At 42.0% G+C, this 15,457-nt stretch overlaps 1 protein-coding gene across 3 annotated transcripts in view; it reads left to right on the top strand.

Moving 5' to 3' along the window:
* Positions 1 to 14,826, top strand: part of ZDHHC3 (zinc finger, DHHC-type containing 3) — an 18,910-nt gene extending 4,084 nt beyond the window's left edge. Inside the window, exons 3-7 of one of the 3 annotated variants that reach the window (XM_010287090.1) lie at positions 2,295 to 2,391; positions 4,196 to 4,277; positions 5,612 to 5,627; positions 6,033 to 6,231; positions 8,941 to 9,682. In XM_010287090.1, coding sequence (XP_010285392.1) covers positions 2,295 to 2,391; positions 4,196 to 4,277; positions 5,612 to 5,627; positions 6,033 to 6,231; positions 8,941 to 9,099 — 553 coding nt within the window. In that variant the 3' untranslated portion in view covers positions 9,100 to 9,682. Of the gene's footprint in view, positions 1 to 2,294; positions 2,392 to 4,195; positions 4,278 to 5,611; positions 5,628 to 6,032; positions 6,232 to 8,940; positions 9,683 to 14,583 lie in introns of those variants that run through there. The other 2 variants (XM_010287089.1, XM_010287091.1) reach the window with 2 other exon arrangements.
* The last annotated feature ends 631 nt before the right edge of the window (positions 14,827 to 15,457 follow it).

The raw sequence follows: 15,457 nt of genomic DNA, 5'->3' as shown, positions 1-15,457 counted from the left end.
TCAGCAGGAGCAATGTGATCATGCCTATTACTTATTAATGCTACTGTAAAATCCCCTCTGACACTTCTTCAATTATGAATGAAACTTTGCATCTAAAATGCTGTCTTGCTGATGACTCACAGTGTAGGTAAATGAAAAAGACTCTTGGGCTAAACAAAAACCCTCGTCTTCATGGTCCTTTTTTCTATGCTTTAAGATAACTTTTTAGACATTAAGATTTTGGAAACTGAGCCACTGAGCACTGATGCTGCACTGATGCTGTTGAGAATCTTCAGTCAAACATTTTTCTGTGGGATAGGGGGGATTATTGGACTTTCACACACCAAGGTTGTGCCTGTGCATCAGCCAGAGCTACTGCTAGCTGTATGCCTGAGGGGCCAGGGTGCTTTTTGATACATATGCTATTTTTTGAGTTCTCCATGCCCAGCAAAGTATTCCTGCCAGCATTTGGAAGCTGGGTGGTTGAGCAGGGAGAGAGTGTCTGACTATGGGCAATCCCTGCTGCCTATAGTTTTCAGTCATAGTTGCTGTGTTCGCTTTTCCACCAACTGTTTCATGTTCTGCCTGTCATCTAATTGCTTTTGGTACATGTGTGTGGAATAAAACCTCTCCTCTCAGCCTTAGCTACCTCCTTCACAGAGGTCGTCTTTGGCTCGGCTGCTTCAGGTTGTCCCTTTGGGGAACTAGGACCTAGGAGCAATTGAAGGGGTTGTTCCGGTACTTACCTGTTTCAGAGGCCAAGGGATGTGCGTGTGTGTCTGCATGCAGTACATTAGACCTCAGGGAGGCATCCTCCTGCTTTACACCACCTGCCCCCCTGCCTTTTTTTTTTTTAAACCAGTAATTGAAACTTGTCATATTAAGTATGACGTTATCTGGCAGATAAAATGTTTTTACTGTGCCAGCTGATTTTAGTCCTCGTGTAGCTCAAAAATAATTTCAAGCTGCTTATTCTAACAAAACGAGGCTTTTGCTGTTTTCCACTGCACCTGGGGCTGGCAGGTAACAGGGTACCTCTGCCTGCCTGAGGAGAAGCAGCTCCTGATCTGGGCCCATGCTGGGAGGCTGGGGCCTGCCTGACCAACCTTTCATTTAGCATCAGGGCTATAGCAACTCTCTTGTTTTCCAGGCACGGCTGTATCCTTGGGGATTACCCCCTCCCACTGTATAGAGGGAGTGCAAGGCTGTTCTGACGACGAGGTTTTCTATTATTTATGTGCTCATAAGAACATGTTTATGTTTTTGTTTGAGTTTCCCTTAAGCATTTGGGTGTTGAAGTTTATTGTTTATATTAAGGTCAAAATATTTTTTTGTTATAAGAAGAAAAACAAAATTAGCAGAGACCTCAATCAGAGCCCTCTGTTTCAGTGCTGCCAGAATTGTTCTGGAATGGCTGTTTCCTTTCTGGGTCTATTGTTCATTTGTTTTGGGGTTTTGTGTTTTTTCATATTTGATTTCTGTGCTTGTTTGTGCAATGTGGTATCAGGAGACTGCCTTTCGTCTCCTACCATATGAGAAAGCGGCAGAGAAAAAGGCTTCCTTTATTATGTGAGTTGAAGCAGTTACTGACTAAGCAGGAGAATGATGTTCAGGGAAAGTAATAGTCTTTTAATTATTTGTCTTCTCGCCACAATGTTCATGCTGGCAAGAATTTGAATTTTGATTTTTATTAGTCTGTTTTTGTGAAGTGCTTTAACATCTAATTTTACCTTGAATGTATATTGTGGTACTGTCTTCCTGACTGATTGCCACAGCTGTTTTATGCTAGTATGTGGCTTACCTTGATGTCAAGAATCTTTTATAATACTTTATTTAATTTTCTTTTTTGCAAGTTCCTGCTACCAGCTAATGTTGGTAAATAAACCTTAGTCTTTTGTTAGTGACTCTGAAAAATATCTTTATTCATTACTGCTTTTCATATCTTTCTGGGTTTTGTTTGTTTTTAACCTGTGGACACTTTCACCAAATAGATTAAAACCAAACTAAATCACAGATGTTTTTCCATCTGACTGATTGTATTGTTCAAACCATATTTTGGCAGAACCACTGATGTGATTATGCTAAGTGTCTTTAAAAAAAATTAATTTTTTACAATGGTGATTTGGTATTTTATGGTTCATTTTGAACAGACATAGTCAAGTGAGCAAACCACAAGTATAAACATGGTGACTGGTAAATTTATTTAGGTTCAAATTTCACCTCTGATTCTTTAGTTTCTGTGTTTCCCAAACCCCTGTGAAATCTTGTGTTCCTGGAATGAAATGTGCTATAAATAAAGACCTGTATTCTTTCAGTGTTTGCAAGAGGTGTATTCGGAAAATGGACCATCACTGCCCATGGGTCAATAACTGTGTAGGAGAGAATAACCAGAAGTACTTTGTACTGTTTACAGTAAGTATTTTGCAAGTGGTGTTTGAGGTTGTCTAGTGGGCAGCGCTGAAATGCTGTGTGTAGTCTGTGAAGCAGCTCCGAAGGCTGCCTTTCTCTTCCTTCTTCTTTCAGAATAACTTTACTGGGAACTGTTGCAGACTTGCTTCACTAGTTAGGGAACACACACAACACAGCAGTGGGGAAAAAGGCGTCACAAGAAGTATTTGCTAGGGTTTTGTGAGGTTTGTGTTGACAGTTGTTCAGCATCTATTTTGTAATGTGAGTAGTTTATTGTGGTGTTGAGCTCTTTGATGTGTGGGCCATCCTTTTACACTGTACTGTGGCTGGTAGGGTCCCAGGCCATACAAAGGGTTCCTAAATGTTGTAGTTGTATGAGTACCTGTGTGGGATCATAGAATAAGAGCTGTTGCCACATCTTAAGCAAGGAGTGAGAAATCTACATCCCCTTTGGCAAGAATTATCCACCTTTTACTTGCAAGTGGTTTATTTTTATACTCGAAAACCAAGGAGGTGTTTGACTTCTTGTACTATATCTGTGGCATCATAAGTAAGAAAACAGGAGTGCAAACTTGAATACTACATATTTATGGAAGGGTTGAAATCTGTTTCATCAAAGCCAACTGCAAATATCCCGTGGGAGTAACAAGGCTGCTGTTTTATTAATAAATCTTTTGAGACATCTGTAGGTTCGAGGAAGAATGTTCTCATATTACCAAGTAAAAAGGGGGAGATTTTCAGTTAAATGGAAAGACTTCTTGTTCTGTGGTGTGGTTTGTTAGGATGTGGATTACAGAACAGAATGAATCCCGTTTCTTTCCCTTGAGCAAGGTTTTTTTTCACCATCAGGAGTGAGCTAGGTGAAATCTTATCAAAAGGTTTCTGTTTCTGTTAAAACTGACATCTACTTTCAAGCAGGCTGTATTAAACACTTAATGTAGTTGAGAGAAACAAAATAAGGGTTGCTGGGTTTGTTCTTGGTTATTCTTTTTGAGACCTGAGGAGTTGAAAGAATGGTAGCACGCTCAACTTGCAAGGAAAAACAAAATACTTTCCTGACATCTTTTACTGCTTCCACAGGGGTTTCTTGTGATAAAATCTCTCTTGCTTCCAATGTCGGCTGACCTTTGTCAGTCTGTAGGTTCATGAGAGTCATCTTTTTACCCGTCTTGGTAAATTGTAGTGTATGTGTAGCATTGCATATAGTTTAAAGCTTTTTGTTACAAAGCTAAGACCTAATTTAAAAGACAAAGGATTAAGTACAATGTATTAAAGCTTGACAGAAACTTTCCATACCAGTGTCTGCCTCAGGGAAAAATAGTTTTTCAGAAAAATGATTTTTTTTTTTTTTTTTTTTTTAAATCTCATGCTGGAAAACAGATAAAGTGCTTTTTGTGGTTAAAACGAATTAGCTGTTGTTTCTCCGGGAAACTGTAGTGCTCTCAAGAGCAAGGACATAAGCTTTGACAACATGATACCTCGATGTCAGAGTGTTGCTGTTCTCTGAAAGTTGGGCTGTACTCAGCAGAGATAAGGGCAGTAAGCTGTGTGGAAGGCTGCGCTGGGGGGCAGGAGGCTGGGTTTTCTGTCCCCCTGGCTTTGAATTAAGCAGTCTCCCTCCTGTGCACTCAGAGCCGTTAGTAAGGCCAGAATTAGTCTGTGTAGCCTTGGCATTTGCCAACTTCAGGGTGCTTGTTTAGGCTTGGTGGTTTTTGGGGTGGTTTGGGGTTTTTTGGGTGTGTTTTGTTGTTTAGCATTTTGGTCTTTAAACTTACCTGACACCTATATTACATCCTTTATTTTTCAGATGTATATAGCACTGATTTCTCTGCATGCTCTAATCATGGTGGGATTTCACTTCTTGTATTGCTTTGAAGAAGACTGGACAAGTGAGTACTAACAAAGTATCTCATTAAAATACCAGATTAGACCATGAATAAGACCTTATAATGTAGTTTCTTTGTAAGGCAACCCCTTTTATGCTGGTGTCAGGAGAATGCTATCAGGGCTCTGCTATGCTATCTCTTTTTTTTTTTTTCCCCCCCATGATCAGTCCTGGAACTTCATAATTTTTTTTGACCCACTGGGATCTCTGTCCTGCAAAGTCCTGTTTCAACTTAAACCTGATACTGCCTAGCTTCTCCCTAGAAGCTGAGATGTAAAGACACCTAGATAGTACTTGTGAAATGATCTACTGTTGATGTGAACGCGGCGCTAATTTCCTGAATGCCAACACAAGATAAGAAGAATGTGTATGTATTTTTTAAAAGGCTAATGTGAGTCATTCTTGCAAGACTGCCAGTAAAACATGCTGAGATCCAAAAGTCCACTCTCACAAGAGCAAACAATTCCTTTCCACAAAAAAAACCCACCCCAAAACCAAACAAACAAACAAAAAAAACCCACACCAAAAAAAAAAAACCCAGCCCTCATTCTGGAGCAGCCATTGAATAAATTTTCACAGAGCCAGTTGAGATGTGTTTTTAAAAACACAGATAGATATGGGAAATCCTCTAGGTAATGACGAGACAAACAGCAAGCTGTTAAAGAATGTGTGTGCAGATGTGTGTGTTGCTTGTGGATTTTTTGGAAGAGCATTAGCTACGTTTTCTTGGAATTTCAGTTTTGTTATTCAGTATAATGAAGTGCGGAGAATGGGTGCATTTACACATACGAGCTGAATTTGACAAGGTTGTTTTGCAGTTCAAAATTTTGTAAAACAGTTGCCAGCAGTCACTGAGAATGCCTGGATTTGACTGCAGTGGCCCAGGCCGTAGAGAAAGATACATCAAAAGATAGAATTTCCTTTGCCCACTTTCTCAGAGACTGTATCTGTGGGGGAAGTACTTTCCCACCTCTCCCAGATATAGGTGGCAGAACTGAGCAGTTAGGAGAGATGGATCTGTTGTTCCAGCTGCCTTGGATTTATGCTGATTGTGTTAGCACCTGATTATGGTGTATCTGTTAAAGCTTAACATCTCATGAGAAAAGTGGGGGTTTTTTTGGTGATACTTATTCTTGAATTTCAGAAAAATCTGGAGATGTTCTGATATTTACAACACTCAACACTATGATTTTTGCCCTATAACATTTTCCTTCCTCTTTTCTTCTGCTCCTCCTTTGTAGTTACCTTCTCAGATATTTTTTTTTTAAGCTCTTGCTTGAGTTTGCACTATAGAGTATGAGGAAAAACAAGAATTTGGCTTAATCTGCCCTTCTTTAGGTTATGGCTTAGAGCAGCTATAAAAGGAAGCATACTCTGATTTTATATTGGTGCTACATAAATAATTATCCTTGTGTCCTGACCACCATATTGAGATTTCTAATGGGACTTTATCAATGAAATTTAATTTAAGATTTATGTTTAATTTAAGATTAATGTTTAAGAGAGAAGCTAGAGGTGAAATGGAGTAGAGTGGAGTCCTAGCCAGTGTGCTGGGGAAACACCTAAATGGAAAAGAAAGTGCATTCTTGAAGTGTTGCAGGGGTTTTTTTGTTTATCTTTTTTTTTTTTAAACTTGCAGAAGTGATCATTCCATTGTTGAATATCCTCAAGAATGTCAGAGCTTCCCTGTGCATCTTTTTGAGAATGGTGATCGTATAACTTATTTTGACAGTTTGAGTATGGAAAACTAGTGGCTTAGCAGATGTTTTGCAGCTGCTGCATTATCTGATCTCTCCCCTTCCAACTCCCATTGTTTTGTCTTCACAGAATGCAGTTCCTTCTCTCCACCAACTACAGTGATTCTTCTCATCCTCTTGTGTTTTGAGGCTCTCCTATTTCTCATCTTCACCTCGGTTATGTTTGGGACCCAAGTACACTCCATCTGCACTGATGAAACGGTGGGTGTCGCACACATTCTCCTTTACCCTGCCTCTCTCACTGTTTGCAGGAACAGCGAAGAGCTCCAGGGTTTTACCTCATTGCACGGGAAGTTCATGTATGTGTACCCTTTGAGGAAAGACCCAGTGTGATAAACTGAGCTAGCACAGTGCTGGACTGTGCTCCCTGCAGGGTACTGTGAGAAGTAGCATACACCTCTGCATTGTCTGGGTCGCTGTGTTGACAGTATCTCTGATAAGGTAGGCATTAGTAACTGGGATTACTCTGTAGAGAGTATTTGTCCCTGTGGATTTGAGAACCTTTTTTCTGTTAATTAAGTGCTTTTACATTGGTATTGGCTGAAATTCAGCAGTGTGTCCCCTAGTGTCACTATTTACAGCTTTATGTGCTGGAAAGCCAAGATGAGTAGGTGGGGAAGGGATATATATACACGCACACACACACACACGCGCACGCTTCTTTTAGTCTAGAAGATTTCCAGTTTTAGCTGCTTATTAAACAGTTCAAAAACTCTTGCCAGAGGGAAAAGGAAAAGGGAGTGGAGTAGGCTCATGGAAAGCTGCTGAGTGTAGTCTGCTGCAAAGCCACCATGTTGTCCCCAATTCAAAGATGGCATAGTAGAGATTACATAGTAGTGTTGCAGTCCATTGTATATCCCTGCATTTGCCCACTTCAGTAAAGATGAAGCTGGTGACTCCTGGGGATGTTCCCACACTTGTGAATACCGCTGGCCTTCACCAAGCATGCTCAGATACCTGAATTAACTGGAGTGGTTGAAGAGAAGTGGTAGTCTTAAAAGAGTGACAACTCTTACTTGCTCCCATGCCTCTTTTGGTTTTCTTTCCTCTTCACTTGTTTGTCCATGGCCAGTTGAAGCTAGAACAGGCATTTTTGCTGCCGTTGGTGAGCTATGGCTGTCATTATAGACTGTGAGAGCCCATCCCTCCTTGCAGTACTTTTTTTCAATGCTTGGCTTCTGAAAGAGGCTGATGTTCACACTGTGGCTCTTCTATGTTCAGAGGAAGACTTCATCTGTTCTTTCTGGGAGAAGCCCCAGCTACACTGTACCAAACTGTACTGTTTGGTACAATGCCATACAGAACAACCAGATCCTGCCAAGCTTGAGTTTATCAATAAGTGCGTAAATCAGCAATGGTGCCTGTGAAATCATCCTCTGAATTTCTCAATCTTTGAAACCTGTCAAGAATTTCTAGAAGCTGTTTCCTGCAGCTGGGCACCCAAATAAGTCCCCCAATTTTTCCCTTCTCAAATTATGGCAAATCATAGATGTTAAAAGAACAGTGACACAATCGAAAATAAAAAATTAAATATGGTCTCCCTCCTGTTGGGATGTGGGTTTTCATTTTTGTTTTCTTTTTTTAATATGTACCAGTAAGGATTTTGCTCTGTGGAGCGTCTCATTGTTGATTTGCTAGCATTGAGCTAGCTGTGTCTGGCAAACAATCTCTTTTGAGCGGAGGAATATTTCCAGGTGAAATTCTTCCTGGTGTGGTGTCTTGCAGTGTTTTACTTCACATTTTCAAGACAGGGGCTGTGTCTTGCCCTTTCTCACCTTCCTCTTCCAATCATTGGGAATCCAGTCATTCCCCATCTTGTGTACGCTGTCCCACCAGGATGGTTCCTTTCTGCCTGAAGGGACCCAGAACCCTAGTATTTTGCTGTTGTCTCTAGAGGTGACATTTATCAGGGAGCAGCACAACCCTTGCAGTTGACCCCTGTTGTGTTCTGCAGAGCTCCCAGAATAAGTAATTTGAGACACACAAATGTATTATAGTGCATTAATCCATAGCACAGGAGAGACATGTAGGTCAGGAGAAGCTTACCTTGCAAAAGGTCTGAAGTTAAAGAACAGTGATCTGCCTGCCACTGCTACCCATGGAAGAGTAATGCTCTCCAGTGACTGCACTCGTTCATTTTGCTTCTGTGGCAGCCAGGCATAGCTTTCCTGAGAGACCAAATTCACTTTGTGGGTTTTAGACACAATACAGATAGTTGTGGGTTTTTTTAATGATTGACTAGTGAATGTTTCATCTGATTGCTTGATGGCTTATTTTTGTTCTCCCTCTAACCTTTACTAAACAGTGCCAATGATTTCTCTCAAATCGGTATCTCATTTAACCCTTTCTCCCTGCTGTCAGCCCATGCATGTTTTAGCAGTAATTCTAATGAAACATGAAGAGGCACCAGGTAGACTCAGCTACACTGAGCCATGGGCATTTCCTGAACTTGCTTGGTGAATCTGGGAGCATTATAGAGATTATCTTTGGGTTTGTGGTTTTGGTTTTTTTTTTTTGTCTGCAAGCTTATAATGGTTTCCTCTAAAACTTTTCCACCCAGTTAGCACATAATGCTTTCAGCCATTAAAGTACATACTTTTTGTTTGGTTTCAGGTGGTGTTTTTGTGGGTTTTTTTAAATTGACATCAGAGGCAATTGGAGGGCAGGTCTTAAAAGGTTTATGAAATATCTAGGCCTGAAAAAAATCAAAGTGATTTTATTTCCAAGGAATACTTTCTATGCTTAATATTTTTTTAGTATAAAACAATGAGAAGAAAAGGCAGTATAGATGAATTTTTATTTTTTCACTCCATCCTTTGGATAAGGGGTAACTGAGAGTAGACTTTTTCCCAAATCCAGAACTACCAAAATCTGAGTGTTTGACTGAAAATGTGATATTTCTGTTTTCAGGGAATAGAACAGTTGAAAAAGGAAGAGAGAAGATGGGCTAAAAAAACAAAATGGATGAACATGAAAGCAGTATTTGGCCATCCGTTCTCTATAGCATGGCTTAGCCCATTCGCAACACCAGACCAAGGAAAAGCAGACCCGTACCAGTATGTGGTCTGAGGAATTCTTGACCAGCATTTCCACTAAAATAGAAACATATTACAGCACTACTGTTAGAAATTTTCCATGAATGTTTAAAACAAAAAGCAAAACAAACTTTTTTATGTCTATTAAATGGCTGATAATTGCAGAGAAAAAAAAGCCCTGTATTCCACAATTTTAGATAATTCTGTATCTCTGGCTGAAATTGCTGCTGCTTTTCTTTTTTTTTTCTTTTCTTTTTTTTTTAATCATGTTAACTTTACTGGCCTTTGTTTCTCTCTGCTTTCTGTATGGCGTAACTAATGTGAAGGGGATCCTCTTTGTTGTGACCCACCTTTTCTGAGTATATTCTCATGCTGTCTCCTGACTGTGATGAGCTCTGTGGAAGACATACGAGTGCCAACAGCTCTACACAGACACCTTTGGACTTCCTGAGGGAGCACATTGCTCTTTCATAAGTGAACTTGAGCGGGGAAGCAGACACTTCACTTACCAAAAGGTGCAAGACAAGAATGCAACACAGCAAGAGAGCCAGTTGACCTGGTGATCGCATACAAAGTACTTAAACATTGCCAACACCAGTTCCCACCCCACCTGCCTTTTTCCTTCCAGCCACAGAACTGAGTCCATCTTTCTGGCATTATTTTGTCTGTTCCCTCCCTTGTGTACAGGAAATTGTTGCCCTGTTAGGGTAACTGTGGCAGATTTAGAAGACTCTTTGGATTATTAAATGCCTTACACTTGAAGGAAAGAAAGAAATCTAATTTTCAAGTGTATAGAATAGCAGAATCATCTTGTTTGTGTGTGTTTGTCTTGGTAAATGACTTGTTAGAGCAATGCCTGCTAAACAGTGTAAATGTGAAAAACTGACCTGAATGCCCAGATTACTATGAAGACTAATACTGATGGGATGTGTAGGTGTACCAGGGTGATTGATTCTATATTCTTAGCATTGCCTTGGTTTAGAGCTTTGTAAATCTTTTCTCATATTTATGCATACATGTGTATGTGTGTAAACATACGCACATATACCTGGAGGTGTTTTAAATTGGGAAATATTTATGCTAAGGAGCATGCATACTGTTGTGAACTGTGTGGTGATGAAAGTGGGAGGGACAGAAGGCATTCCAAAAACGGGTAGAGCTAAACCATTCATAACTACAGCTGACATCTTGTGTTCAGGCAGGAATTTTATTATATTTTTGGATCATGACGCTCATGGGCTCATCAAATGAATTGCAAACAAAGGAAAAATACAAATCAGCTGTGTTCATGACTTCCAAGGAATCTTTTATTTCCTTGGTTTAAAGTAAAATGGTATTTTTTTGGAAAATGACCTGTTTAGACTGCTTCAAAGCCATGGGGGAAGGGAGGGAAATAGGGGAAGGAGAAATTTAATGGATGTCTCATTTTGGAAGTAATGTGAATGCTGCATCTTTTCAATCTGTCAATGCTTCCATATGGAAAACAAATGCAATAAAACTTTTACAAAAATTTGTTTGCTGTTTTTATTTTCTTTCTTCACTTTAAATGTTGGGAAAAATCTGTAACGGATTTCTGAACTTCCACTTCTGTACACAAGCAGACAGAAGCATATAGTTTAGGGTTTGGTTTTGTAGTGCTGATACTGCCGATAGTGGAACGCTATTGTAAATAAATATGTGGCTCTGATTTTAGTATGCAATGGTGTTTTTCAGAGAATGCTCACAGCTTAATAGTGGCGGTCTTAACAGCTCAGCTGGCGAGACATGGTGGTGACCTGAACCCGTAGAGAATCCGGCCCTAAAACTGTCTTGACGCAAAATCAAATATATTGAGAGGAGAGGCTATAGTCACCTAGGCAATTAACGAACGAGTGCATCTCTCTGTACAGCTCATTGCTTTAAAAACCTTTTTGATTATGAATTCCACTGGTGCAAAACAACTGGTTCCAGTTTTGGTCTATATTAATTACCCTTACTCAGTATGCATTTTGAGGGAAGATTGGTTACGTTGTTCTGGCATTTTGACCATCGTGGAAGAAATGTGCAATTACTCAGTTTTTCTTGTTTCGAACAAATGCAAATTGCTAAACAGCATTGTACAGTATCAATGTTTTCAGCGAAACTCTTTTCGCTTTAAATGAGGCGTCATCACGTCTTGCAGAAACGTCCATCGGTCCCTGTCATGCGCGTGTCTCGGTAACCCGGGGCTCCTCGGTTTTTACTTGCGCTGTACGACTTGGTGGTGCGATTTGATGCAATTTGAATGATGCTAAATGTGAACATGAGAAAGGCAGAATTAACTGACGTGCTCATGGAAAGTATTTTTCTCGGGCAGGACTAATCTGATTTTAGGTGCTAGTTCTGTTTTAGCGTGGCCAAGAGACATTGAAGGGCAAACTCGATCAGAGGTGGGGTGCTTTTTTTTTTTTTTAAATTGAAAAGTGAAGGGGTGCTTCAAGCAGAAATACTGCTGCACTCATAAGAAAACACAATTAACGGAAAGTCTGCCTTGATCATGATTTCGGATAGCAACGCTGCCTTGTGTCTTCCCCTTAATGGACAAATTGTTGTAACGCTTGCCTCTTCTGTTCGCTCTTCCCTTTTGGATTTTAATAGCATATTAAACAAAAGGAATGCATGTCTTCTAACATGCACGAGCTGTCCTGCAGAGTGCTTCTGGCTTGGGCCACGCAGCCCAGCAGCCTCCTCCGGCACCGCGCGGGAGCAGACACTGGGGGCAATAGCGGGAGAAACAGGGTACAGCCGACAGCATCGCAGTGGTAATGGGTCACCCTCGTCTTGCTGTCCCCACGTTTGCAACAGTGTACCTCTCGCTGGAGCGGGAGCCTTCAGTATTTTATATTTCTCTATGTACGTCTTTTCGGTAGTTATTCAAAATTATGTAATTTGGAATAGTGAAAGGTGATGCTTTCTGAGAGCTCTTTTTTTAAAGTGAAATAGCTGCATGATGGGAAAGAGAAAGAGGTGTTGGTTTAATTTGAAATACAAAATTCTCATTCAACCGTGAGACATTTTGGGTAAATACACTTTAAAAAAAAAGTTTCATTAAACAGTTAATGAAATGTCTTCAACAGTTCTGCATTCCTTCCATCCCCCTTAATTTTTTTCTATTTTGATTTTTTTTTTTTTTTAAGGCGAAACCTCACACCCTACTGACCGTGGGGGCAGGCAGCCGAAATTAGACCAGGACACAATTTTTTAAACTTCTGCTCATTTTCAACACGTGGCCTGGAGGGATTAGTGAGGTCAGGCTGGGAGAGAGAAAGTATGCCCTCGCCTGCGCTGATTAACTGCTTCCTCGTCTGGCATTGGTACAAGCCCAGCCTGAGCTTGCTTCTCACCTTGGTTAGCAGATAGTCTTCAGAGCAGGTGACCGACCTTTTTTTGGGGAGGGAAGAGAGGTGTTGCTGCCCAGAACTGATACAGATCCTCATTCCCCATCTATGTTGGCAGCGCGGATCGAACCGGATGGCGCGCGTGACTGGGAGCAGGGTCAAAGCTTGTGCTGCTGGGGAAGGGTTTAAAAGCTCGGTGTCGGTATCTCCTCCCGCCCTGTGCTACTTGTTGTCCTTCTCTCTAGATACTCGCGCTGTCGGTGCCGCAGCCGCGGTGCCCGTTTGTTACCAACGTGTTGGAAACCTCTGCGGTTTGCTAAGGAACAGCCGACAGCCAAAGGTGGTTCTTCTGGTTTAAGCTGCAAAAGCGCCTGCCGCCCGGTTGCGCAGCCCCCAGAACCGGAGGGTCCTGGAGGAAAAGCTGACGGTAGTGCCGAAACGCTTCGCCAAGGCTCTGCTCCGCTGGGCACCAGCGCCGCTGCTCGCCCGGCTCGCCCGGCGGGGAGGGAAGGACGGGCACCGGCCGCGGCAGCACCCAGTGTCCCCTCCCGAGGGGCCAGAGCCTGCGAGGGATTTTCCCCGGAATCGCGCGTTGGCAAGCTTGGGAGCAGAGCGCGGGGACGTGTGCCCGTGCTTGGCGTTGGCAAGGCGCACGTTTGTCCTTCAGGGCTTGAAGTTCTCCCGAAATTGCAACCCTGAAGACTTCGGTTTTGGTATTGCATCATTTCTTTCTGCAAAGAAAGATTGGATGCCAAAAGTATTCCAAAGAAAATTCCGAAAATTCCAAAAATTCCAAAGAAAAGCTGGATTCCTCCTAAGTCAGCACGAGAACCGGGGCGTGAGTGAAGCTCACAAAAGCTTTGCCCGGAGTTCTTCGGTTTACGGTGTGTTTTCTCCTGGGCCTGCTTACGCTGACTCGATGTTGCTGCAAAACCAACCTGCTGCTGTATTACAACGTTGTGTTATTTATGTGAGCGCGGCCGCGGTGCCGCTGGGCTGCCGTTGCGTGTATGCCTTTCCCCCGCTGCAAAGCTGTGAAACGTCTTGTGGGTGTCGTTAGGGAAAATCTGCACAACTGGGATGTGACGAGTGTGTTTTTCATCTGGCTCTTCTAAAACTGCGCTTTTAAATGGTTTTAAGCGAATTTGCTCATTTTTCTTTTCCTTGAGTGTCTCAAAACTTGGATCCAGTATTCCTGCTTCTCTAAGAACAGAGTTTCTGCATGGTCGCTTGTATATCGTCATGAGCATATCGGAGGCAGCTGTAGATCTGACGCCTCTCTTACATGATGCAGAAGATGGGCATAGAAAGTTGTGCCCGTAGCAGTAGCCTTTAAAAAAAAAAGAATAATTAAAAATTCTTAGTTCCTTATTTCTACATGGAGAAGACCGCCAGAAAAAAAATGTCGCTGCCCAAATTTGATGGATCTGTTATTTAAATACAATCAAAATGTTTGCTTTACTAAAAGTGATGTTCTTGGAGGGAGAATGAATCAGAATATTGACTGACCAAGGCTCCGGTCCCTTTTTGAAGCCTCCACTTCCCACCTGTACAGATTTCCTCACCTCCCAGCGGGCATCTGGCTTGCATTGTGATTTGTCTTTGACAGTTTGGTAAATGGAAATTGTGTTCTTAAATATTTGCTCTTAACTGGCATGGAGTAGGCTTGGTCTTATGTCAGCTTCTAGTGACAAGCCTAGGTACAGCTGTGGTAAATTCCTAATTGTTGGAAAAAGTTGCAGTATTTTGCCTGTATCTGAACTATTGCAATAATGCTCAAATTAGGTGAGATTTTAAGTTCTAATTGTATTTTGTTACTCCTTGGACCGATCCAAAAAAGCAATGGGTGAAGAGGTCCGTGGTTCCAAAAGGGATGGCTTTTAAGAAGGCATCTCTTTACCATAAAAATCAACAGCAACTGATACCAAAATAAGTCACCGAGATGGAGATTCAGATTGTCCGTGAATTTGGTCTTGGTTTAGGGTTTTGTTGTTAAATTTGGGGACGAAACTCTCAGTAATGCAGGACGTCTGTCTTCATCGTTAACTAGAACTTGAATAACATCCTGGCTATAGATAGGCAGTTTTGCACGTGCTACAGCGGTTGGTGCCCAATTACCTGCTATAAATGTGAGACAACCCAACACTCTTCTCTTCTTGCAGGGTATTGAGCGTCTCAAAAATCAGAAGCCAACCTGGGAGAAGATCAGCGGCTGGGAAGGAATGAAGCTGGCGTTCGGTGGTGCCTTCTCCTTGGGTTGGTTCAACCCTTTTTCGAACCTCAACTGCGAGAGCCCAGCGCCGGCCGAAGCGGTGACAGCAGCTCCTGCGTCTGCAATAATGACCCAAGAAGAAATCGAGCAGTTTCTTGCTCGAGACGTTGCTGTCCAAGTGTTACATGAATAAGCAAAGCATCCTCTGCGATGTCAGGAGCAGCTTTCGGTTGTTTTTGTTTTTTGTTTTTTTTTTTTTAATAACTACTTGTGCTGGAGATTTAAGCGGTTGTTTTTTAACATACTTTTGGTGCATTGAAAAATTCAGGAGTATTTATCTGGAAGCCAGGTACAGCACTAGCAGAAGCAATGCAAATCTCCAGAGAAAGCTTTTTAAGTGATGAGATTCATAAGCTCCTTGTCGGACCTGCGTCAACTTCCTTCCTGAGCTTTTCTTACTTGGCCTTTAAGGAAAGTTTATAATTGTCAGGTAGATTGGTCCCGGCTCCCAGGAATGTGCAGTCCTAAGGAGTCTGGTTAGTCTTTTGTTCTTACAGCCTTTTGGGGGGGGCCAAATGATAAGCCCTGCGCAATGGCCAGATTAACCCAGCTCTGAAGGTTTTCTTGAAAAACGCGTCCTTTTTAGCTCATCCTGTGGATGCTGCTTCTGGATTCTGAAAGCTGCTGGTGCTCAGGTCTTGGCGGAGGTGGGGTATGGGGCTACGGACGCAGCAGATGGGCGAGCTCGCCCTGGGTGCAACTCCTTTGGGCTCCGAAATATCTCCAAGGGTGAATTTCAACCCCTTGTGCTCGTGGGGCTGCCC

Source organism: Phaethon lepturus, unplaced genomic scaffold (genome assembly GCF_000687285.1).
Source record: "Phaethon lepturus isolate BGI_N335 unplaced genomic scaffold, ASM68728v1 scaffold46745, whole genome shotgun sequence".
NCBI classification, from domain to species: domain Eukaryota; kingdom Metazoa; phylum Chordata; class Aves; order Phaethontiformes; family Phaethontidae; genus Phaethon; species Phaethon lepturus.
Note: the sequence above shows the minus strand (reverse complement) of the source record. Positions and strands in the feature narration are given on the sequence as shown.